Raw genomic sequence first — 27,025 nt, 5'->3', positions numbered from 1 at the left:
TGTGAAAGACCTGAATAGCACTGAAACAGGGCACTGTGAAAGACCTGAATGTTCAGCAGGAACAGGTCGTGCAGTCGCTGTGAGCAGACAGATCCTGCAAGAAGAGTCTGTCACAACACCGTGTAAGTGTCACAAGAAATTCACCAAATGAGGTACAGCGTGTAAACCTCAAAAGAATCCTCTATTATTCTTTATCTGTTTGATGTTCATAAATATATTTGGTAGGGAAACATGCCGCTCATTATGCTTCTTTGTTTTAGTGTACAGAGGGGGCTAAGGGAGGGTCATGATTAAAAATACTTTACAACATAACTCTGGTCATGCTGATAAAGCATGCCTTGGGTCTGCTGGGTCCTTGGAGACAGAGATTTGGATTCAGAAAAGCCCAACGGTTCTGCTCTCTCTTTTCCATTCTTATTTCCCTCGTTCTCTTTCTCTTTCAATGCACTCCCTCGGCAAGTAAAAAAACCCCAGCTAATTCAAGGACAGTTCTGTTCATTGCCAGTGACTTGGGGATTTTGTTCCAATAGAGGGCTTCTCAGTGGATGTCATCATTAATTTGCTGTGCTTTTGACCCCATAACGACTGTTCTATGAGTTCAATACCCACTCTTTTTTCAACCTATAGTCATGCTTTAAACGTAAAAAAACCGGAATGAATGTGAACCAATGAATGAATGAATGAATGAATAAATGAATTAATAAATAAACCAGAAACGGATAACATCTGAATTGACAGAAAATGCAACTAGAGGGGTTAGGCACGAGGCTTTGAGCCTCTGGCTGGTACGCCTTCATTCTTTACAGAGGGAAGTTCATTAAAATGGCTCGAGTGCATCGCACAGCGATTCATCACGACCCGTATCCCCGCACATTAACGCACGGGATTTACCAGTTCATTCACAAGAGGCACTGATTAACCTCATTTCGATTACGGCACCGCAGAACAACAGACCTAAACAAACTTTAATCATGGCAACCGAACCAATTAAAGTTTCCAAGTCCGCAACAAAAGAAGCAGAATTGCAGTTGGACGCTGGCAGGATTCTTAAATAAACAAGCGAGCTCCTCGCGCCAATTACAGGGAAGAGACCGGAAAACACACACACACAAACACACACACACACACACACACACACACAAACACAATACGAATACATTAAACTGTATGTATGCACATAATCCATACGGGTCACTGAAGGTCCCACTCATTCTATTGATCTCCGGCCTAATTACACTGCAAACTCTCGGGCAGATTGGGACAATTCCCAACGGCATTCCTGATCTCCGCAGATATCCCATCTATGGGAATACGAAGTCCCACCAATTGGCTCTGGGATTTGACGGGCGAAACTGGTGTACCATCGAGGCTGAAGGAAAAAACAGCAGATCGGCGATTTCCAAGCTAAACCCGTAGCCTGAGTGACCAGTTACACACCCGTCCCGGGGCAAGCAGAAAAGCGCCAGCAGACAGGGTCGCCTGGGGAGCGCTCATAGCCTCTCACTATGTCCAAATGCAAAAGATACAAAACTGCATGCGTTTGGACTGGAGGGACTTCTGCGTGTGGACACATCTCTGGCAACGCTTCCGAATGGAAGCCCACTGAGATGCTTCCGAAGCCTGCCTTACACGCCATTCTTTAGCAGTGGAATCAAAAGGCATCCACCAGTCTATTATTTAGCCTGTGCAGAGACCACAAAAAGGAAAAACTTTCTCGCATGATCTCCCAACGATACGCAGTGCTGTAAACAGAGCCAGTGCAACATGTTTAAAGAGTGTTCACTTAAGCGGCCACATGAAAAGTGAACTAAGTGCACCAGGCTTCACCACTTCTGCTGTACAGGTGAGAGGTTAAGGTGACAGGTGAGATTAAGGTACAGGTGTCAGGTGAGTCTCAGGTACCCTGGGTCACCTGTAAGCCCCTGGTAAAAAGGCCTGAACCCTCCGTAGAAGCCTTAAAAAAATTATTGTCACCTGATGCAACACAAGTAACATTTACTCAAACAATCAACCCCAGATGTATGAACTTCCACACACAAATGTTTCAGATCTTCTGAGGTCTCTAAGCACAGCCGGGCTGGGCAACTGGAACAGGAACGTAGGGAGAATAAGCACAGAGACGGTTGTTACGAAACGGTGTCTAGGTTGAAGGGGGCAAGGTTCTGTAAATGAACATTAAAGGCTCACACTGTTTTTCTCCAGCTAGTTTTCACACAAGCACATTGCGTTCATGTTTCCTAGCCGAGGAATGCTTATTCTCGACTTCTGCGTGAGGTCACATTGTGTTACTGATCTGTAACTGGCTTTTGAAGAGATAGACCAAAGCCTGACAGTATCACTGCCTGCCCGTCACAGAGGAGCTACCCAGCTGATGTGCGCAGTCTATTTTCTCAGCTCATTATCAAATTCCTAATGCAACCTTTTACTTTTTTTCTGAGAGCATTCTCTTTTCTTTCTCTCATTACTGAGTGGGGGATGCCATTCAGTCAGAAAGAGAGAGAGAGAGAGAGAGAGAGAGAGAGAGAGAGAGAAATATCTCCATTCAAAAACATGGCACTTATGTCATTCCTTCGGGATGCTGTCTGCTATCTCTGCCAGATTGACGAATGCAAAGAATGTAATAACCTCACATGCAGTCAGGGTCACTGGAGCTGGAGTATCCAGAGGACAGCCACGAGGGGGGGGGGGGGGCATCACAGGGAGAACATGCAAACTTCACACAGAAAGGCCCTGGCTGGGATTTGAACCCAAGACTCGCTGTGAGACAACAGTGCTATTCACCGCAACACCAAGCACCACCAGTACTTTGTGGGTAGGGAGTACAGAACAGGATCTAAAACTGTGACATTTAGAATATATGTTTTGAAGTGAAAGGGTATTTAAGACCTGGTTCCCACTGGCCCCAAAGAAAGTGGTTATTATTTTTTCCCCTGTTGTCAGTCATTTGTAATCTGCGTGTTACTTGGAAGGAGGTGATATAGTGGTTACCGAAGCAACCGTCCCTTTGCGAACCGAGCCCCTGAGTGCGTGCGATCGTGCGTTCTGCTGCAGTGTCGTGCTGATGGAGACCAGAGGAAATGAACGCCCCCCAGTGTATTTTATCCTTTATGCTCTTTTAAATCGTTCCAAATGAATTTCATAAAAAAAAGATGATCGTGATTAGTCACCACTTCCCCAGTGTCCGTAGGAATAATCCCCCCAGGCATTGTGAATAAGTGACTTACCGGTAATAGCTTAAAGTGTTTCCCAAGTAAGCCGCTTGCATTTTCATTATCATTTTTAAATCCATTTTTTTTTTAAAATTCCTCTGTCCGCAACATTTCCATTACTCTCATTGTACAATATGCTTTTCAGGTGCACTATAATTCATTCTGGCAAATGCATAATCTGTAGATGGCAACATTTTCTGAAAATGCATTCAGTGAGGCTGCAGGGGAAATAATCCTTTTCGAGTGGAGTGAGGTCAGTATCTTGCAAATCCAAACAAACAAACAAAAAAAGCCGTACATTAAATTATTACATACACAAAGCGGGGAGAGACGAATGGTTACTGAACCTCTCAATGCATCCTGCCTGTATTGCATCACCATACTTTTACAGATAATGCAAACAGATCCTTTACCTACTACTTAGTGGGCCAGAACACGAAAAGACTGCATTTTAAATCTATTGGTAAATGTGTTTTCATGATCCGCTGCTGGCTTTTCAATCACTTTCATCCCCTCGAGAGAATAATGTACATTAAAAATCCTCTTTAACTAAATTTAAATATACTGCAAAAGGCCTATGGGTCATGGTCAGAAAGGGAAAAACTTTAAAATCAAGCTCAGCCCTCACACACAGACACACGTCTGTGTACACACAAACACAACCGCACACACAGGCACACACGTGGACAGACATGCACATGCACACACACACACACACACACACACGCACACACTTGTATGCATACTCACACACATGTACACACACACACACACACACACACATATATGCAGATTATGCACACACGCCAAACCCAAACACACACAGAAACAGGGCTGAACTGGGCATCCGGTCATAGTATGTTTTAGGTATAGCAAATGAAATGCCGATTTTGAGCAGCTTTTATACTTTAACTTGTTAGAGTACATCACCCCACCAACCAACCCAACCGAGATAATGTTTCCCGTCCCACGACACGCTCACACAACATCTCCCTGACAGTGCTGTAAAATGCGGTAAACCTCTTTCTTCCTGTTCACCTTCCTTCTCCTTCCAAACTTCCTGTTCTCTAGACAGAAGACAAGAAAGAGCTTGCTCAGCAACGGTTTTGAGAACTTGACCCATTTTGCCAGACTTCTTGGTCTGTGCGCTAGAAACTTTGTGAATGTGGAGCAGTATAAGGATCGAGGCTGTGTGTGTTTGGACTTCACCTTGGCCTACTGATGTTGATTTGCTTGCTCATACTCATAACCACCTTTGCTCGCCAGGCCTAGAAAAGGAAGCGCAGGAGTGAAGGTACACTCGTGGAGGGGGCATTTGTCTTTCATTCGCCTTTTGGTTTTGTTCACCGACGCTTACAAAATGTCCGAACGACAAATTAATTCAACACATTTTGTTTTTGTGTGTCATTACTGCACAACCCTTCTCCACAGCTCTGCTTCCAACACTATACTTTAGAATTTCACCAAACAGTACCCTCCTCCTTTGTGATTGGGTGCCTGATAGAACCAATCACATGTGATGCTGCCCTCAGAAGGCACTGCAATAAATTAAAGCCCTACATGTATCCACTAACCCAACCTGCCCATCAACACATTCACACTTAAAAATGTAGCAATCCACATGTCAGAAATGACAATTCTCCGCCACTAAAATGCACACTGATCCCGCTTGCTGGCGTCCGCTCCTGTCTCTTTAAGGGGGCGGGCGATGGCGAATGCGGATAAGAACTGGCAGCGAAGCGCGTGTCCAGATGACAGCAGCGCCAGGATCTGTAACAGCACCAGCCTCTCCCGCCATCTGCCACACACCGTCTCCAACTCTGCGCCCGATTCTCACATGGGCACAGAGCTTCCGGAGACACGAGCGAGGGCGAGAGAGAGAGAGAGAGAAAGAGAGAGAGAGAGAACGAGAAGAGATACACCATGCGGCTGTGTCATTTTGGAGGAATGACACATTTGCCAGGTCATGGTTTCTCCCCCCTATCCCCCAATCCATTAATACAAGCTGGGGATGTCAGCCCCAGATCCAACCATGCTGCAGCCAATCAGCCTGAATCCAGTGAATAAGTTCCCAAAAGATTCTATCAGCCTGAGAGTGTTCTGTGTGAAGAGAACTAGTACATGCATACATGCAGCCAGCCTGCCACAGTTTCCAGCCTGCCAATGCCTGATTAACCAGAGGAGGCGCTACTGAGCCACACATAACATTACAATAATTTAACAGATGGTCTTATCCAGAGTGAATTACAATGTAGGAGAAACATAAGTGAAGTGAACAATAGTGCCAGATCTGCACCCACACACACACACACACACACATGCACACATACACACACGCAAGCACACATAGGCACACACACGCGCACACATACACACACACACACGCAGGGGAGGGTAAGAATATTTGATGACACACACAAAGGGTCATCCACAAATCCCTGAGTGTTAAATCTACGTAGGATCAGGCAGGATTGACCAGCGCTGTGGTCTCAGCCTGAGCAGAAGGCAGAGAAACTCAGACACCGGCCCCCGCTGAAGGCAGGATGGCCTGAATATTATATAATATATGCATTTCACAGAGGAGTCCTATACATTATTAAACAGATCGCAGGAGATAAGGAGGGCTTTTCAAGAACACAACAAAAGGCTGGTAGTTAAACAGAGCTGAGGACAGATGCTTTCTTTTCCTACAGAGAAATGAATTGTAATGCTATTTGTCCACAAAAGAGGACACACACTAGAGGCTGCTGCTGCAGCCTGCTACAGGATGCTGTCAGATATCATGCATGGCTGCCATTTGTTTTCATCAAACCAGATCATCTGATAGCACCAGCCTGAGAACTTAGAGAATACACTACACACAAACAGCACACAAACACACACAAGTACACAAACACACAAAATCAGTTGCATGTACACATGTGCGTGCGTGTGAGACCACCATCCGCAAGCACACACACACACACACACACATATATGCACACGTATTATCTCTCTCAGTAATTTCTTCCTCAGTCGTCAGACTGGCGAACTTTCCATGATGCTGCAGTAATGGAAGTTATCACCTCTCCAAGCCGAATGCGCTTGGAATTCTGTGAAATAAAGAGCAAGGAAATGCAGCCCTCAAATCGCAGGAGAGAGGGGGTCTGCTCTCCCTCCAATCCCTCCACACACGATGGCTTAGACTAGCAAATGTCAGCAGCCGATGCTTTTCAGCAGGGAGGGTATTTCCGCGGTATTACGACTGTCATTTAGGGCCACGTTCAGCCCTCAGCGAAGAAAATACTTCACCTCAATGAGGTCTGTGAGCACAGCTGGCTTCCAGCTGGTCAACTGCTCACATCCAGGACTAATCCTTTCCCTATCAATACTCACACACAAAAACCTAAACAGAAAAAACAAAAACACATGAACACAAACTTCCTGTTCCTCCTGGTGCACTGCATTAGTGATGCCCTACAGAGCTTCAATAATTGCAGTTCAATAGCATCACTCTCAGCAGGCCATGACCTTTCAGTCGTGGCTAGTGACCTGTATAAATGGACACTGAGACACTGCATGCATCTTGTGCAGTTCTGCCATATCTGAAAACCATATTATATATTCCATCTGCTGTCCCATCATGCACTGCTCTTTTTTTTACCCTTCTCAAGAGAGCACATGGAAACATGACTATCCCATATGGCCTTTGGTGAATAAACAAGCTTAGAATACTACAATCCCCCCCCCCCCCCTTGTAAAAGTATCTTTACATGCTACATCACTTAATTCACAAACACACACACATACACACTTGCACGTGCAACATGGATGCATGTACTCATACATACACACACACACATACACACACACACACAGACCCACAACCTGGGAGCAGGAAAGGTGTTGTACCAGAAAGCTGCCATTGTGTCCCTCTCTGTCAGGTTTACCAGCAGCCTGGGGTTGCAGTGAAATTTCCACAGGAGAGTCTCTCATTTAAAAGTCCTCACAGCTCACTGTTTGGCATTAGCAAAGGGGCTGGTCCTGCTCATTCACTGGGTCCTGCAGATCTCCCATTAGAAACCAGTCAGAAAGGTCAGGCACTAACTTAATGCATCCACCCTAGTGTGGTTCACAGATTCCATTTGAAAACAAAAGCATACGAGCCTTGACATCACAGCCATCATACTCGAGCCTGGCACCATAGCCATCACACTGAAAATAAATTAATTGTAAATCAAAATAAAATTATCTTCATCAGCACAGACCGCTCACACAACTCATTAAGGAACACCCTTCAGTACATACATTTTAAGGGTTGTGGTTTCTATGAAGATGAATAGTCTAATGGGCACTGAATTAACAGGTTAAATAGGTCTGCACAAGATGAGCAGCAAAATGCAGCCATCTTGTACAGTAGCTGCATATACAGACCATACATAATGGGATGCAGATGAGAAATGCTTCTCACTAGTGACTGGTGTGATCATTACACTGACTGATGTTGCTGAATGTATCATTAGCGATGTCTAAAACTGGAGGGGTGATGATTTTCTAAGGGGTGATTAATTTATTTTCTTATGCACATAGCAGGCAATATATCCAGGACATATATAATAAAAAGGAATGAAAAATATGACTACACAGAGTAGAGCAATCATTTATGCATAAGCTTAGAACTAGGTGGCCATTATGATTAGATCAAGAATATATCTAAAAAAATTAAGCTATTCTATATACCTTTGTGCATTTTTGAGATGATAAATTTTAAGCAGGCATGAAACCCTTCCACCAGCCAGAGTTTGCCTGGCAATAATATAAGCTGTTTAACATCTGTAAATGTTGAGGCTTATCATGCGCATTTTGATTACCTGTATTGAACAGATGGAATATCATGGCTTTGGTTGGTCACACTACTTGGCCTGGCTGACAAACTCCCATGAGCCTTTGCACTACTATTTTCTAGTTTTCTCTGTATATATGGTCACTTTTCAGGGATGGGCTACATATTTATTTATTGTTTATGGGGTGGTAATTTTTCCGTTGTACTACCCATGCATTATTCTGTGCGTGTGTATGAGTGTGTGTGTCTCAATTTGCTCAAAAATATCTACTTACTGCCGGAAATGCAGCTGAAAAATGCCATTATGCAAATTTAAAAAATGAAATTCATAGCAAAAATGTGTGTAATTAATACACCAGGGACATCCTTCTTACTGTGGAAACCACAGTAATATATTACTTTTGGTACATGGTCCTTTTAGTAGTGTTATGTAATTACACTAAAACAATGCAGATGTGAAGCACGCCTCAGCCAAACAATCTCAATCCCTGCATGAACTTTTCTGGAGCTGATTTGCTCCTCACAGGCGAGAGGCAAAGATCCTCAGCCTGAGTCCAGATTAACGAGTGCCTTACAAGACAGGTAAGGCCTGCATCTCACCTGCACAGGTGCATGGAAGATTCGCCTGACCAAGCACACTTGATACTACATCCAAACCAAACTACATGTAAAACCTAGAAAAAGATAGAGGATTAAAACAATGAAGCGGCAACCTTAAGCAAACATTGTACCTGGGGAGTCAATCATTCTATTGCCATGGCAATTTGTGTAGGCATACTCCCATTCCAGGACACTTGTGATGTCATACAGGAGCCCTAGGTTAACCCTTTACCAGCCGGTCCTCCCTTTTCTGCCCCAGGGCTAACCTTAGTCATCATGGAAAAACTATTGCTCCAGTTCTGGAATCCTGAATCCCACTGCCCATACAGGCCTTGAATACTGCACTATACCCAAGCTAGACAGAATTGTTTTCTGTTTCCCAGACTCTCCCCTGTACTCCTGAAAGCATTTTTGTGGAGAGGACCATATGGTTGTGTTTAGATTATGGCCAAAAAGCGCTTAAAAAACAACTGGTTGGCACATTACCTAATGCATCAGACATTTGATTTGAGAAGGGGGGGGGGGGGTGGGGGCGGAGTGCGCTACAGGCAGGAAATTCACTTCATTGCAGTTTTAAAATCTGAATGGTAAAACCTCACAAAGATCTTGAGGGCTCTGAAAATCAAACACAGTGTAATCCATGAGAAAGCACAGCTAGGAAAAGGCACGTTGTGCAAAAGGCTAGTGCAGTTAAGACAGGAACTGAGACACTGGCAAAGATACTTTTCAAGAGCAGGAAGAGACAGACAGCACTACTCTGAGCGTCCTTATACAGAGAATGCCCAGAATCCTCCTCGGCTCCTTCCTGTTGCTGTGTGTTCAGGTGTGCAAAATTAAGGTCAGTTTCAGGGTGCCAGTCAGAACTTGATGATGGATACATTCTGCAAGCAATTATGGAAATCAAATTTACTGCAAGGCCTATATTGTAAAAGTATGGATTTTGCTACACAACTGCTATAAAAGTGCACTATCATACATGTGAAATTCTCATGTGAGACAACGGTCTGACAAACATATTAAAACACAATAACAAAGTGAGGAAAGAACAGGAAATCAAAGCAGAACCTGAATGAAATAAAACCGAAAATGTATTTTCAGATGCAGAAGTGTTAAAGAGAGATACAGAGTGAAAGTGTGAGAGTGTGTGTGAGGGATAGTGATAATTACATTACTTATGAATTGAAAAGTGTGTGTGTGTGTGTGTGTGTGAGAGAGAGAGAGAGAGAGAGAGAGAGAGGTTCCCACCCTGGGACTGTAAGTGGAACTTGAAAACTTGTCCTCAGTGCTTCCCAGATGGGAGCACAGACTGACTGCAATTAGCACCCGAATTGTTGGGGCGCGCCTTGGGGGTACAGCGGGCAGTGCACGGGTGACTCCGCGGACCTCGCTGCACCCCGACTCAAACTCCCAAACCCAGTATAATCACTTCCCCATGTGATGTCCCACCCATCAATCTTGACTCAGCAATCACTTAAAGATGTGCTGCGAATGAACTTTCTTCCTACATCTGAAGTGTGCACTAAACTACAAAATAAAGATGAATACTTGCATTTTTAAAAGTTCACACAGGAACGTAAAATGTGATTTCAGAACCTGAACACGTTATGTTCACTTCCAGTTCACTAATGACTGGTGAAATATAAATGACACATTCATTACACAATAAACACGCTCATAAAATAATCAATAGCAAATCTTCCTGTAGTGGGAAGTATATCATTTTGTCAGCTTTGGGATAAACAACCCTTTCAAATCTCAGCTGAATAAAACAGGCTTTATATCACATCTGTTTTCTCTGGTTCATTGTATTATGTAATACAACAAAAAATTGCGCAGTCTTTAATTGATCCCTTGTCATTCAAACTCCAACAGTCATGGCTTCCCTCTCCCTCTCTCTCTCTCTCCGGTGCAGAGCTGTAGAAAGCCAGACAAATGCCCTCGTCTGGCATACAGCATGACTCATAACGCACCTTTATCTATCTGTCAATCAACCTGTCTGTAACCGGCGAAAGAACAAACGGCCAATTTACTCAGCCTGTGGGCCGCGCAGAGGAGAGCACTGCGCAACGTCGCAGACTCAGTTCCGTGCGTCTGCCTGCCCGATAAGGCCTTTCTGAAGAAGCACAAAACAACGCGGGATAACCGCAGAAAAAAATCTCTCCTGCAAATAATTTTGCCCCTCAGGGCGAAAATGATACCCTCGCTCGCCTCCAGACAAAACGACGGCTCTAAAACGAACCGCGGAGTAGAATGTGAGAAAGCCCCTTTGCGTATCAGAAAACCGGCGCGGAGTCCAAACGGCCAATCAGACGAATCGACGAGGGGTAACAGAAACCAGACCCGAGAGGGTTTTTGGCTAAAAACGGTTCTGTCCGCCCGTGCGTTCTTCCTCCGTTTATTTTCCCTTTAAGCTGATGAAAGGGCAGCGTAATGTGCCGAAAGGAACAGAGAGCGCAAATGCTGCATGTGCCCGACAAACTCAACAGTGAACAGCTGAAACAGCGCTCAGTATTACAAAAGCACAAATGCGTGATGGGCGGTGTGTCCCCTGTCTGTGTAAGGATACAGAGGACAGCTGGATCCCAGGGTACCGTGCATGATGAGGTCCCAGAGCACAGACACAAAAGGACAAGGGCACCGGATGCACCGGGATCCAGACCCAACTGTCCACTGCAAATTACCACTGAATCACACAAGGCAGCCTCTACACCCGTGTTCTTGGGTGCGCATATTTTTATTACGAGAGCCTGATCATTTTTGATGATAAAGACAGGGCCAATCAGTCCATCAGGAAAGCTCACTTTTTTCTGTGCACATGAACACAAAGCATTGTGGTCTCTACGTCCCCCTGGGCGCCATTTCCGCCTTCCATTGTTTGTTCTCCAGAGACACCGTGCGGATGTGACCAGATCACGCGTCGTGCAGCAGGGGGATCGAGCCTGCTCCACGCTGGGGTAAAATATGGTGGGAGCAGTTGTGGAGGGGGGTGGAGGGGCGTACAATGTGAGGCTGAGAGGCTCCTCTGTATAAAAAAAAGGCTCTGTTGGGGGACAGGAGAAAGGTTACATGGTAATGCTGGCATTTAATTAGAGCAGGCAAGAACGTGGGGAGAAAAGCTAAATTTGTCCCTTTCTCGCGGCCTCCGAAAGTGACCTCAGAGAAGTGGTGTCTGGCTCTCGTGAGGCCTGTCATCTGTGTGCTCAGTGACCTGATTGGTGCACAGTGACTTTTTGTGGGCGGGAGCTAAATATAATCCAGCCAACCACACTTTCCGACTTTGTTTCCACACTTGTAACTAGGTCAAGTTTACCCCAGAATAAACGGTAAAGCAGATATAATTGATGAACAGTGTACTTGCTGGATGTATGTAAGTCCCCCAAGAGGTAAATGTGCTAGGCAACAAAAAGAAAAATGATGTAATATAAAAATGTAAAAAAAGCTGACCCACAAAGAGATTTGAAACCTGAACAATGACATATTCTGATGACACATTTTCCATTGCATTCCAAGTCACTTTGTAATACCACGTGAAGGCTCCCTTCTCTAACAGATATATACAGCATTGTACAAGTCATTCCACCACAACATGGAGTCACACCTTCACGGTCTTTCAGTCTTCCCGTTCTCCCGTTACACAAGGTTTCAGGGCTTCTGAATTCAGAGACCTTTTCCGGAGCTCACAGGAGAGGGCGCACAGAGAAGTACGCGTCTGAATTTGGGCATCGCACAGGAGGAACATTAGCTCAGCACGAAACCAGACGCAGAAAAGAGCTCTACAATCAACACTCGAATCCGGGCCAACTTATCGCTAAAAAGGCCTGCCTGAGTAGCCTGGCAATGATTCGCCAGGAGACTGAAATGAGACTAAATCATCATCCAGAGCAGGAAGAGAAAGAGGACTGGTGGTCAGATTGGATGAAATGGACGAACTGGAACACGTCGATCGAAGAGCAGCGCTGTACCATCGGTGGGCGACTGACAGCTCATGTCAGACATCAGCCGGCTGCTGCACCCCGACATCCCTCCTCCCCGCTCCTCTAATTCGGGCAGTCACATGATTAATTGCTAACACGTTTGGGCCCGGCCAACTGGAATTCTCATAAAGCGGAAATCTCTCTGCCAGCAGAGTCCGCACAAATAAGAACGACAGACAGAGGAAAAACAAGCACTGTACTGCATGTGTGCGTGTGTGTGTGTGTCCCAACGTTGTGAATCAACACACCTTGTCAGATAAGAACAACAGGCGACTCTCAATTCATAGGATGCCAATGTACAGAACAAATGAGGTGAAAAACATCAGAAGTTGTTTTTGGAATTCCAGCAGCTTTCGACTGCACATTCATCTGTTTAGATCGACTCACCGTAGCGCCAAACTTCATTCTGTTTACTTTTAAACACCAACTTCCGAGGGGCCAGACTGAGGGAGGAAACGAGAGCGAGAACATGAGCGCGTGTGCGTTCGTGCCTGCGTGTGTTTGGGCGTGCGTGCGGAGTCTGCCAAACATCTCCTCGTAAACATCACACGAGTGCTCTTAACACCAGAGTCTCCCTGCCAGGCTCTGAAGAGGAAGTCACAGGAATACCCCTCACAGAACTGCTTCCAGTGCTGCCCTAGCATCTACATTCACATCTACAGGCACACAGCCCTCTTTTTTTTACCTCACTCGCTTTCTTTTTTATTTCTATGCATTCTGTTATTATAGGGACATATATATATATATATAATTATATATATATATATATATATATTTGGCCAGAGGGTTCCCAGTAATTGGGCTCCTTCTCTCCCTCGCAGCAGAAAGGAATGTTCCGGAATGTTCCGCTGTCACCTCCACGCCGGCCCCAGGGGGGGGAGCAGCGCGCTGGAGATCCAGTGATCTTGCAGGGAGCTGTCAGCAGGGTTCGCAGGTAGGGACGGTTACAAAGCTCTTGGGGGGGGGCGTTGGGGGCGCTGCTATGCCATGTATGGCTGTCACATGCTCCTCATTATTCAACAGAACCGGAGGATGAAAGGTAGGCTGTACAGTAAAGGAGCAGTGTCTCGGGGGACTGGGGACCAGGAGAAACCTCCATCGGTCTCTCTGCTGTCACTATAAATATAGTCCTGGTACCGCCGTCATCAATCTGCACGGGCTGGAACAGAACCCAAAACCATTCAGACATTTACAGCCCCATGATTTTATTCCCCCTGCTCAATCTTATTTTAGGTCTTAAGTTATCATTCTTCTTTTTTTACAAAGGAGCTGACAACCCTACATCACATCTTAACCAGACAGCTCTGCTCCTGTCTATTTAAGATAGAGTGATATTAAACAAAGGGGAGGCATGGCAGGGTCTCACATAGAAGACTGCTACTGTAAGTCTCTGTAGGTCCCTGAAAACCAATGAATTTGGGCTACAATATAAAATGTTATTGATTGGTTATTGATATCGGCCCAGCACCTCCATATTCCATCCCCACTGCTGACTGCACCCTTAATCACACTTAAATCAAGCGATTCGCTCCGGAGGTGCAAAGATTCTCTCAGAAGCAAAAGGACAGAGGACCATCGTCTTGTTCTTCAGCTTAATTCAAGTATTTTATGTTTTTGACATACCACCAGAGTCTTGGAGGACAAAAATATGTTGCAGTGAATATTTAAAAAATATATTATTTATTTTATTTTTTATTAAAAATGTCCTTTGCAATGTAGGTTTCAGCATAGAAAGATATACAGTTCTTGACGGTAAGACCAAAGACTCATGTGGCCCCACAGGGGGCAAAAATGAATTGACGGGTCTTAGGAGGAAATGAGAGCCAGTAGGAGCGGATAGGCAGACCCCCCCCCTCCCCCGACCCCCCAAACTCGCCCACCCCACCCAACCCCTCCCCTCCCAGCCCCTAGAAGCCCAGGCCGCCTGCAGCCGGGGTGTTGGTGCGCTCAAAGCCGGGAAATGAGCCGGGCATCTGCAGCGCGTGAATGAAGCCGGTGAGTCATTCATGTTTTTATGACAAATCATCGCGGTTCTCAAATGCGGCAGAGCTGACGTACCCCCTTAGCAACAGCGCTTCCTGTTTGTTAGGTTTAAAATGCGCTTAGCAACCCGAGCACTCAGAAATCAACAGCGGCGTTCCCTGCTTCGCGACTGCCGACGCAGCCTGGCGTTCCTCCGGAACTGCGAGCGGCTCTCTGCATCTCCTGCGCTCGCAATAAAAAACCATCGCCACTGCAGCGTGCGTAACGCAGGCAGCACAGAAGACCTGCACTCAACATGCTTCAGTAAAGATGAGGCAAGGATTCAAGGCCCTTAGCTGACTCCCTCGCCAGTGGAGCGCTGTTACATCAGCACTCCTAATAATGGCAATGACACAACACCATTATGCCATTATGTTTACAGATAAAGTTAAGCCAAAATATTCAAATGCTCAGAAGAGTGACAGGGAGTCAGTGCTGGTCTGGAGACTGGGCACTTTCCACAAAAACAGCGCGACTAAAAATAATTCAATGAAATGGACTGAGCTGAAGGTTGCCCCTTTTAACATTTTTTCAGCTTATAGGTCTTCAAGTGAGGCCGAGAAACTTATAAACTTACCAACGGCAAGGCGTGTGTGTCTTTACCTTCGTCTCCTGATCAGGCAAACTTCTTAAAGAATGGCCAGCACTATCCACATATGCTTTATTTCATGTAATTTATGAACTAGCCACAGGATGTTTATTTGCCAAAGGCATATCCACACAACAGCATTAGCGTCACTGGAGGCAGCGTGAGCTAGCTGGAGCAGCAGGACAGGCTCTGTGTCAGAGTGAATGGGGGTGAGTGGCATCACTGCGGCATGAGTTCTTCTGCTGGAAATGTGGGTCATTGTGGGTCGCCGTGGAAACTAGAGGGTTTTAACTGCACCACAGAGGCCAGTAAGGAGCTCAGCCTTCTTCAATGCCAGCTATCAGTGTTTCAGTGAATGGGGAATAATGCACAGACACGCACACTCACGCACACGCATGCACAAACACACACACCCACACACACCCACACACACACCACTGGACATGAGCCAAATACATATGATAATGTAAGTCAACAATTTAGAAGATGGTAAAATCATTCCTTCAGAACATGGAGTAATGTCAATGTATGGCACTGTTGACCAAAACTTACAATTTTACACTTAACTTACACCACTTATTGTGCTGTTCAATTTACGCATAATTTCAAAGGATTATTGTGACTCAAGATAAAATTTCAAACCTGCATCCTCATTAGTGAGAGGAAAAATAACCATTTTTATTTTCTTTCATTCAACATACTTTAAAGCTGTTTCACAGTCACAACCAGGCACAAACACAAATTGACAAGTTATTTTTTTCAACCCCAGCACCGTCTCAGCTAAAACTATTCAAAATATTACAGATGATGCAAGCACTGCCAATCAGTAAGCGTTTGTTAGCCATTCACTTGATGCACACTCATAAACAGATTCAAGCTACAAAGCTGCAGTTCTATTCAAAATTGATTTATGTCATCCTTTAATCAATTATGCAAATCAGCAGCTGTCTGCTTGAGAATTTAGCATCCAGCAGAGAACAGACAGCTTCACAGCACCAGTGACATCACAGCATATACTGTTCTGCAAAACGCACTTCATGTCACCGCAGGAACAAAGCAAAATGAACATGGACAGCACTACAGAAGAAGCAGGAGATGACAGAAAAAACACACAGAGCATTGTTCAGGGATAGTGAAGCCTGGCGTCAGTATGTTTGGGTTACAAGAGGCATTCTGTTGTATACGGCAACGTGCCGACAACTTGTGCAGGACACACAAGAAATGGTGCAAAATATCCACCCCCCCCCCCCTCCGTCCCTCAGCACACTGTATCCCCACGCAGCTGGATAATTATGCACGGTGGGAGCAAGTTCCGTAAAGCACAGTAAGTACAAGCCAAATCAAAGGTTCATCTGAGAAGCGACATTTTAATGTTTCCATCGAACAAATCCAAGGTCCTGCCTCAAACTTCAGTAACCCCCTCCCACGTCCTCAAAGGCAAGCTTACAAACACTCTGAAAGGGTATCATTGAAATTAAGAATTAAGTATTAAGTAATAAGTGTTAGATCCCTTTCAAGTGTGACTTTATCTTGAGCTAAGAAAAGCAAAACTTCTGGGAATTCAGATTTATGCGAAAAAGCTCAAAATGTTTGGTAGCTATAGGATCCCAAGACATCTAAGTTCAACTCCAAAGGTCAATAAAAGTTATCAAAATAAATACATCCTTGGGGGTCTTATCGTCATTTGAAATCTCTCATGGGTACAGGTCTAATATATGTCCACACTCAATTAAAATTGATTTCCATTAATGCAAAAAAAGAAAGAATGAAAAGCAATAACAAGATGTGGCGCACTGACATCTGTGTTAACTTTGATTTATGGCCCCAGTTTAATGGAAAATTACACTTGGAAATACCAATTAGCCACTTCTCTGGCACACGCGTATTTCAGGTAGAAGATGCAGAAGGTAATTGGGTAACATAGGATATCTGAGTCAAGCACCACAGACTATCGATCTGCGGGGGCAATGTCACACTACTTCTGGGAACAAACAGGAATAAAAAGGCTCAATCGTAGATGCTTCTTAAGATCCCTGTGCAATCCTGTTTTTCTTGCATTTGAAGTGTTCATTAATGTAGATTAATGAACACTTCAAATACAAGACAAACATGTTTTTCTATAAACAGAAAAATAATCACAAAATTGTTTTTGAAAGTATGCTCTTTCTAAACAGAACAGGAGTCAGAGGTCTGGCATTGTACGCTTGTTTTGTAAAGGATATTCACTTCAAGGTCACTTCTGATTGGCAGCCCATTAAACGGTCACACTGCTGATCGGTTACAATGAAAAACGCTATGATAAGTTAAGCAACAAACACAGTTTCCAAATGACCAATATCACATCCTCTACTGTAGCGGGCAGTGCACGTACTCTTTCTGGAAGAAGAAAAAAAACCACAAGTTTATAATTTCAGCTGAACAAATAGGCTTGTTGTCATAGTATTTTTTTTCTTTGGATCTTGGATCTATGCATACTATGACTACTGAAAAATTGTGATTTTGATTCCACAAGGCCTTTAAAGTGATAGTTCTTGCATTTTTGATAATGTTGATAACTGTCTTAGTCAATCAAAAAAACATTGAAAACTGAAATAATATTCAAACTACAAACAATCAAGAACTGAAATAGCATCAAAAGCCTCAGGCAGTGAGGCTGGTTACGCACGGCCAAATTCTGGCCCAAAACCTCTCCCACTGTAATTTTGCTTTTAAAGAAACATCCTTCCCTGATTTCATTGACTGACATTTTTATTATGGAGAAAGAGGGGAAAATGAAAATTGATCCCTATGGACTGGGTTTAATATCCAGGATGGAAATGGTTGCCCTTGTATTCTTGGCCTAAAGAGTAGGCCTTAACACTACTTTCCAGGCTGAATCACAGCCTTCCCTCCACACCAGCTTGGTCTGAACACACCCCCATGTCCTGATTCAAAGTGACACAGTGCCTGGTAACTGTGCTGAGTAATGTGCCACTTAAGCGTTTCTCTCTCTCTCTCTCTCTCTCTCTCTCTCTCTCTCTCTCTCTCTCTCTCTCTCTCTCCCTCCCTCTCTCTCTCTCCCTCCCTCTCCTCTCTCTCTCTCTCTCTCTCTCTCTCTCTCTCTCTCTCTCTCTCTGAAGCGGTAGGATGATGTCTCTCCATTTCCCTCCCAGATAATGCAGGGCTGAGCCTGTTCAAACACGGCAAACATCTGAGATGATTTCAGAACCTTCATGCAGAACAACGGCAAAAGACAGTCTCTTACAATAACGTTATGTTTGGGGTAGGCTTCAGCCTAAGTTACAATTTGTGTTCCAGTCTTAAGCTTTCATTGGATAAGACAGAGTTAAGCTTATAAGCCTAAGTCCTAGTTAAGCTTTACATTATGTTTAATATTCAATCTTGATGTTTCCTTTGAAATGAAGAGAAATCAGCACTAGCTGCATAACCTACAGTCCTGATTAGACCCAGAGAGGGTCCATCGCTGCCAGAAACTGCTGATTCAATTTCTTACTCCATATATGTTGTATGAAGTTTACAACATTGGGATAGATCCTCAGGTGACCAACAACTGCACCTTACATTCCTTAAATGACCATAAACCTGAGTACTTACAGTAGGTGTCATCAGGTAACACATGGGGATCCTCCAAACAAGGATGGTCTATGTGGACTGTGTGTTCCTAATTTTAAAAGCCTCTGTGGTACGAGTAGGCCAATAAAGCCCCTGGATTAGAAGCACCGGTGGCATTGGGGATATAAGAATGACAAACAGGCTAAATGCAGCCATTTAATATCCCATCCATTGTGAGGAAACAGGATCCTCTGACAGAAGCCTCTATAGGGAGGTACTCCTGCCGAATGTCACGGATATCCACAAGAGGGTGACGCCCACTCACGCCATTCAAACTGCCTGCTGGTTATTGCTTTTTAAAATATCTCCTGTGGTCATGTGTCTGTTTATGACTCCTACTGTCCTGTGAATTAAACAATGCTAACTTTTTAATAGGTTACAACCTTGTATAATGGGTTCGGCTTCTGTGAGTTAACTTACCACAGTACAACATTAGTAGATCAGTACTGCATTGATCCATAGTTTTCAAAAAAAAAAAAAATGCTGTAAAAAAAGAAACTAATTTTAGAACTATGTTCAGCGCCTGTCCAACACCATGGTCCTCTGATCCACTGAGAAATGCGGTTTGAATCTCCAACATCATTGCCTTCTGATCTATAGAGGAAAATAGTCTGAACTTCCAATAGCATAGCCTTCTACTGTTCAAGAGTGAGGACAGCCCGAATCTTCAAATGCATGACCTTTCTCTGATCCACAGAGAACACAGTCTGAACCTCCGATATTACGGCCTTCCTACCAACAGCGGACGGCCTGAGCGTTCAGCTCCACAGCCTTCTCCTCATCTACTGAGAGAAAGCGCGTTCTGCAGCGGGTCCTTCTCTAAACACACACACAGCACTGTGCCAACTCGTCATCTCACTCACCGTCCGCCCGAGGGAGTGGGGGGGGGGCGGCTTGCAAGTTATCTGCGGAACGGCGTTTCCTCTCTGTGAAGCCGAGCCTTGCGCGGTGATGTAAGCCTCTGGATGACTTCGCTGTTGGCAGTCGGGAGAACGCTGGTATTTAAGGCACAGGGCATTTGTCATTCTTTCCAAAGCATGCATTTTACGGCCTGAGGTTCACCCAATCACTTGCGGGCATGCAGACCAATTTAAATAAATAACCAGGCTGAAAAAAATTTAGAATAAAGAACAGTTATTCTAAAACTTTTATTACAGATTTCCTTATTTCCCTTTTTTTAAAAAAAAGAAAAGCTGTATCAGTTGCTGTACACGTTCAGATGTATCAAGAAAATTATACTGCTTTTGAATTACTGTTCCATAGTGTGTCGAATCTACAAACCTTTGTAAGAGATTTGGCAGTGAATACCAGGCCTGAAGTGCTAAATAAAAGTATAAGTGACTACAGAAGGAAACCTTTTCTTTGTTTTGGCCAAGAACAAAATGCACAACAAACATTTCGACCGGCGATCACAAAGCATCGTTTAAATGAGGGAAATGTGAAAAAGCCCTGCCCTCGGTCTGCCGTTTTCTCCACACGCTAATGAGTTTAGCTGAACCTCCAGCCCTAAGCGCAGCGACGCAGAACGCGGTTTGTGTGGAACAGCGGTGGCGACGAGGAGCCCGTTGGCCCGGGAGTCTCCAGGTGTGGCGCCTAACGGTCCGCTCCAGTGCTCAGGGAAGGAGGGATTCGGTTGGCTGGATTTTCTGCCACATCGCTGCGCAATAACGGCTCCTTTGGACAGCCGAGCACCTGCGGTCGGCCCGCGCCATCTGCCCAGTCCCCCAGCCGACCGGGCCGCGCAAGCGGCAGCTGGTTTTATGAGTTTTTCGAGGACGTGCGTGCCAGCGTGCGCTCGCGAGCGGGCACAGGACAGCGCAGTCATGGGACAGACGCGCAGTTATGACAGGGCATGAGCCAAATGAAAGAGATTTTAAAGAGGGGGTAATGAAGCGGTTCCATAAAAAAAGGTGAGAGAATGTTAACCTTGTACCTGTGGAAACAGGACACGAGAAGCTGAGCCTTGATCTTCAGCAGGCACCTTTATGATTCATCGATGAAAAGCATTTAAAAAAAACACTCCACCACAGCAGGGCACACTGCAGACTGTGATTGGTTCAGCCAGCCAAGGGTTGACTCACATTCACATCACACATTTAATTTGCCTAAGGTGGTGGTGTGGGGGGGGGGGGGTGACACAGGGGAAATTAAAGAAATACTGAAGGGGTCAGTGGATTGAGGATGCCTTCTGAGTATGTGTACATCAATGTGGAATTATACATTTCACTGAATTGAGTACACTTGTTGGTTTTGAAGGACAAATAAAACAGCAACAGCAGCTTCTCCAAATGTCATGGTCTCATGAAAGGATAATTACACACACTCTGACAAGGACTGTGTCCCTGTTCGTTTGAATTGCCCGTATGAGTCACCTATTAAAATGATGACCGCCTTCTGAAATTACAGTGGTCTTTTTGCTCAGCTTCTTCACCCTCACCAAAAGCACTGGCCATGTCTCCAGGTGTATTTTTTTAAAGGGAAGCAGCTGTGTGTTTTAGGGGCCAGGTGGGTTTGCTACAGCTGGACAAACGGAGGAGGACCGTGCGCTTTGATGTCGAGAAGTCGATGATCCCTGGTCTTTGGAGCTCTCCATGGAAACGGAGTCATAAAAAGGGTTTCCCCACTGCGCTGGTGGGGTGACGGAGCAACAGGCAGCTGCACCGTCGCCCACCGAAGGGGAGATACATCAGAACACAGTCTGGGGAATTTCCTTCACTCGTCAGCCCAGCCTGAGCCAAAAGCAGGCGGCACAGCTGAGGGCAGAGACATCAGACCGCTAAATAATAGATTGTTGCTGTTTTAAACCAAAGTGCAGTCTTCACTTTTACCTCACTGTGTTTGCGCCAGCTTGCGTAACTAAAGAAGTAAAGAGAACATCACAAACGGAAACAAATAAAACACCAGCTTCACTCCAGTGCTGTGTCGTCACTATAGCAAAGAGCTTCCGTAATCCACTTTATTTTGGGTGGTGTCTTGTGTGACACTGGATCAGAGGTCTTACTAAAGATTCCTGGGTACGTGCTTCAGTTTCCAGTCAGTAGTTTCAGATTAAATGGTTCCATGTAGAAAAACTGAACTGGGACGGTTCTAGTTTTATTTATTTATGCAATCAAATACATGAAATGCCCTCAATTTTGCAGTAGGCGACACCCATCTTTTAACAGACTGGAATTAGACAGCGATTATTGTCCTGTGACACACTGCCTCATTCACAGCTCTCTACAGCACCTGTCACTGGCTCTGCTGGGAATCAGCCAATGAGGAAAAGAGAAAAAAAAACGTGAGAAAAGCAAGTCATCAAAAGAAAATAATTTTTTAAAAAAGTATCAGAGTCGGAGGAGGTTGCAGGGTGGCTCACGCTGTTAAAGCGCTGTTCTAGTGCACGGACAGGCCCCAGGGTCTGGTGAGGAATCTGGACTGTGCCAGCGCAGGGTCTGGTCAGCAGACCCTCAGGGTGAGGCACAACTGGGTACTACATCACCCAGGGATGGGAGGGTTTCAATTGGCCGGGGTGACGGCGTGTCATTGTGTACCAGCGACACCCACGGGACCGCCTGATAAGGCATCTTCCTCAGAGTCCTGTCTACAGGAGCCCGACCTGCAAACTGCAGTGGCACGGGAAGCAGAGGCAGACTCCGCACGCGCTCATCTGCGCTCTCCCAAATCCAGCAAAGAGTGCTGATCAATATGAAGCACTCCAAAAAGGGGAAAACACTATGTCAAAAACGCACCAGAATGAAAGGATTTGGAGCACAGTATAAGTGAAGTAACAGGGACCTGATGAGCACCATTACGCTCCGCCTGTCCTAGCTCCCTGTATCGAGCCGTATCGAGCCGAGAACTTCTCCCACTCCACAGCCGCCCCTCTCGAACCCCAGCTGTGTATCTCCCACTCATTAATCACCTTCCTCACACCACCACCCCCCCGACCCCCCAGAGCCTGCCTTATCTGCAGCACTCTCACTGTGCTGAGAAAGACACATCCCCCCTCTAAAGCACCATCTTCCTTATTTTACAGAGCCCCTCCCCCCTTTTCTGGAGCACTTCCCCGAAGAAGGTCCGGACAGCGTACTGAGCTCTGCGGCAGTGAGCGGGGCGTTTGGCGATCGGCGCTTTAGAGGAGAGCGGTTTGGCTGACCGCCATCTTGGCTCAAACCCACAAGCACGGGAGAGGCCTTCACGTCCACCTCGTGCCTTACGCTCGAACCACGCGCCAGTCGCCTGTTTCTGTCCCGTTCTCAGCTAGCCGTCACGCAGTGCTTTCAGACACAGGCTTAAGCCTGGAGAGGACAGGGGAGGTGAAGAGGAGCGGACATCTGGATGGTCTAAATTAGTGCTCATTTCATTTCTTTTTAATCTTGCTCTCCAGTACGCTGGGGAACGGCTTCAATCATTTCACATCTAGGAACTGGAACTGATACTATGCATAAACGTGTGTGTGCACGTGCGTGTGTATGTGCATGCATACGTGTGTGCCTATGCGCGTGTGTATGTGAAAATAGCAGCAGGTCTAAAGCCACAGCTTCCCCATTCCTGCAGTTTCCTTACCCCTCTCTGTCCCACATAGAGCTCTGCACAAGGCACCTCCCACAGAAAGCACAGCTAAACTGAGGGAAGCAATGGGTGCAGAAAACTAGCATTACTATTCCACACAATACGAGGTCCCAGCAAGGGAGAATCACTGACCCCTCAGACACAGACAAAACTGGGTTTCAGGTGTGCTTCGCCCAAAACAGCACACCTTCCAGGTGCTCTGGGTCCAAAAATAATCTGTGCCTATTTTCCTCTGTCTAGTCAGGAGAGGCTTAGGGGGTTGGGGTGGGGTGGGGTGGGGCGGGGCGGGGCGGTGGGTGCGTGGTGGATGAGAAATGCTGGCCTGCACAGCAAAAAATCTAAAATATGTCACTTCAATGTTCAAAAATATTTCTCATTATTATTTACTTCATAGTTTATTTGGAAGGAACCATGTGTAACATTAAACATAAGTATTGCCATTTGATACTTTGTGCCTGGTCTAGCTTAGGCTAACCTTCATCAGCAGTCCCCTGGAAAGTTTCAATTTAATAACATGCATATGCACACCAAACAAATATGCTACAAAAAATGTGAGGCATTTAACAAATTTATCCAAAGCAACTTACATAGCTTACATTTGTTTACATGTAATCCACATACAATTTAATATTTACAGGGTGCAACAGCACTGCAACTGCCTAGAAATTAAACCTAGAAGCTTCGAGGTACAAATCCAGTTCCCTAACCGTTACACTGCACTGCCAGCCTACGTTATGATGTTGTGAGATAATATATTTCTGAAGGCCACATCCATGGAAGGACCAGTGAAGGACCTCTTTGTGGCGGCCATCTGCACTAACCACAGCAGAAAATCCAGCATAAAAGCAATGCGTCAATCTCCAGGGTCCACACATGCATGTTTACATGTACTTAAGACACCCCCCCCCCATTTTTTTTTCAGAGCGCACACTAAAGGAATCCTCACAGGACTTGAGTGCCAGTGATGTCTTACTGAGAGCGGAGAGGGAAGAGTCCCTGAGGTTTATACAGTAATGCGGAGCGCAGGATCACACAGCTGGGTGCAGAGGTATGTATGAAAGCCAGTAATGACCCAAGCCAGCGCACCTCTAATGAGGCAGAGAGGAGGACGCGCATCGAAGGAGGAGGCTGATCGAGACAAAGAGCGTCGCCTGGATCCAGACCTTGAAACCGAGGCAGGGGGCGGGGTGGGCGTTGAGAATTTACGATGGCTATATCAGCTAATTAGGACAGGAGGAGAATCAAGGGACCCCTGGTCTTTTCGGCTGGATAAAGCCCACCATGATTAAAATCTTCAGTGCACCTCCAGCTACCGCCTCGGGAGGCACAATATTAAAATGATATATTCAGCGTAAAAACTGAAACGCACACTCAAATTTACATAGATTTTTTCTGATATCGCATAATCCGGTACACTATGCAATATCATGTAGCTTAATAAGGCTTTGCAGCTCATAAATCTTTATGTACAGTCGGCTGGTGCGGTCCTTCTGGTGGAAGGCATTTGGTGGAGGAGAAGCAGTGAATACAGAAGCAAACGCCTTACTGGGTCATGGTGGGGCTGTGAGTAAACCTTTAGGCACACTGTCAACAAGGAGGAGAGGCCACTAAGAGAGCAGGAAGTCATGGAATCATGTGGTCAGGTCAGGAGGAAGTGGGTCAGCAACTGCACTGAAACTGACTGCATGACCTCTCTGCTTCTGGGAGTCTTTCGCTACCACTTCTGTGTGCATTATTTATTTTTTATTTAAAATTAACTAGATCTCCATTTATGCTGCTCTTACTGAGTGTGCAGCATGTATATTCTGTGCTGCAACATCAAGCTGTGGCTTATATTCAGTGCTTATACTTCCACATTGTAGAATTGTGCTTCTGTAATTTATTTATGCTTGCAGTTGCTATTACCTTGAAATGTCAGTGTTAGACCACATTAGAAATAAAGTGTTTTCAGCACCGGTTTGTTGTGCTATCCTCTGAACTGAAATATAGATGCTATCTTTCATGCAATGTAAGTATTCATATTTAAAAAAACTATGCAGTCATCTCCAGTGCATGCCCAGTATCAGGTTGCCAGATATAGTCAAAACCCGACAAACCGCTGAAAGACATGCAATGGCGCTCCATACTCCACGCAGGGCGGTCTGCACTTGGGCAGGGGTGGGGGTGTGGAGGGGGGTGTGTGGGGGGGCCAGGGAGGGGGGCACGGCCGGCCCGCTCACCTGGTTCAGTGCAGTTCTTCCTCGTTTCGTTCTTGTCTGGATCAAACAGCAGCCTCCGGCTGCCCCACCTGGTGTCGTCCTCAGCGCTGTAGCTGGATGCGCTGTAACCTGGAAGAAACACACAAGCTTCAGGAAAAGAGGACAGAGAGCGACAGGAAACCCCTCCATTTTACACCCCCCCCACCCCGCCCCCCTCCGTATCACAGATCTCAGTTTAATGGTATGGACCCTGTATCACAGATCTCAGTTTAATGGGATGGACCCTGTATCACAGATCTCAGTTTAACGGGATGGTCCCTGCATTGCTGGTTTACTGTACACCCTCGCCAGCTCATTTGCATTAAAACAGATCTTCATTCCATATTCTAAAGCCGACTTCAGGTATCCAGGCTTTCACCATCAGCGTCAACTAACAGGCACTCAGATACATAGTGTCTGGAATGATCACGTTAATTGGTATTCTGCTAAGAATTGATGGAAACAAAGTCTTACGGAACCCGTCGTATATGACCGAGAGAAATTTCAGACTCCAAAACATTTCTGCAACCAGGTTATGGGGTGCCGATGTAGTAATGAGGGGGCGCTGAATATTCATGAGCGCCTTCTGTTCTGCTGTAACGAGCTCGGCGCTGCGACAGGAATTTCGGGGACGGGACCCGGTCGCCCCGCGTTCCGGCGGCGGGCGAGGGTTCCGGCGCGTCTCGGCGCCCTCCTCCGCCTTCGTCTCAACCCCCCGCTCTGACGCCAGAGTCCGGCTCTCAGCCCCACGCTCTAAAAATAAGTAACCGCGAAGCCCCTCCCCCTCGACTGTAAAATAAAACGTAAGCGCCGCGCGGTGCTGATTCCCATCACCGGGCCCCTTCGCTGGAACGGTACGCAGAATCGCTCATTACCCGGGTTCGGCCTGACCCTTAACGCGTAGCAACCCTGCTGCCTGGCCTCATGTAAGTGCTTTTGATGTGGATTTCAGTGCAACTGCTCAGAGCGTTCACCGCTGATGCAGGAGCCGGGTACCAAGTAGCAGATGAAGGCTTTGAACGTTATAATGTGTTACGACCAGCACGTTCACAAAGGAAAAGCGTTGCTCTACTTTCAGGATCCCTGTGTATCATACAATGTGAGTGAGTGAGTCTGTGATTATGTGTGTGTGTGCGTATGTGCGTGGGTGAATGCGCATATGTTTGTGTATGTATGTGTGTGTGTGTGAGAGAGCATGTGTGAGCGTAAGCAAGAATCCACTACATCCATGGCAGTAGCAGTCCCATGTGTTGCCTAGGCCACCCAGGAGCTAACACGTTAAAAGAAACTAATTTCTCATAAGTGCACATGCAACACTGGTTAATTGTGCCTGCGAGACTAAAAAAAGAATATCCATTGTGGATGTCTTGCAGATTTCTGACATGTAGTGTACTAATGGCTTTACC

The 27,025-nt window shown here is 45.7% G+C and overlaps 1 protein-coding gene across 1 annotated transcript in view; it reads right to left on the bottom strand.

Moving 5' to 3' along the window:
* The window catches only part of slc24a3 (solute carrier family 24 member 3), a 66,858-nt gene that overhangs the window by 24,154 nt on the left and 15,679 nt on the right, over nucleotides 1-27,025 (bottom strand). The window contains exon 2 of the mRNA XM_064317351.1: nucleotides 25,602-25,709. Within this exon, the coding sequence (XP_064173421.1) occupies nucleotides 25,602-25,709 (108 nt within the window). The remainder of the gene's footprint in view (nucleotides 1-25,601; nucleotides 25,710-27,025) is intronic.

The sequence above is a fragment of the Anguilla rostrata genome, chromosome 18 (genome assembly GCF_018555375.3).
Source record: "Anguilla rostrata isolate EN2019 chromosome 18, ASM1855537v3, whole genome shotgun sequence".
NCBI classification, from domain to species: domain Eukaryota; kingdom Metazoa; phylum Chordata; class Actinopteri; order Anguilliformes; family Anguillidae; genus Anguilla; species Anguilla rostrata.
Note: the sequence above shows the minus strand (reverse complement) of the source record. Positions and strands in the feature narration are given on the sequence as shown.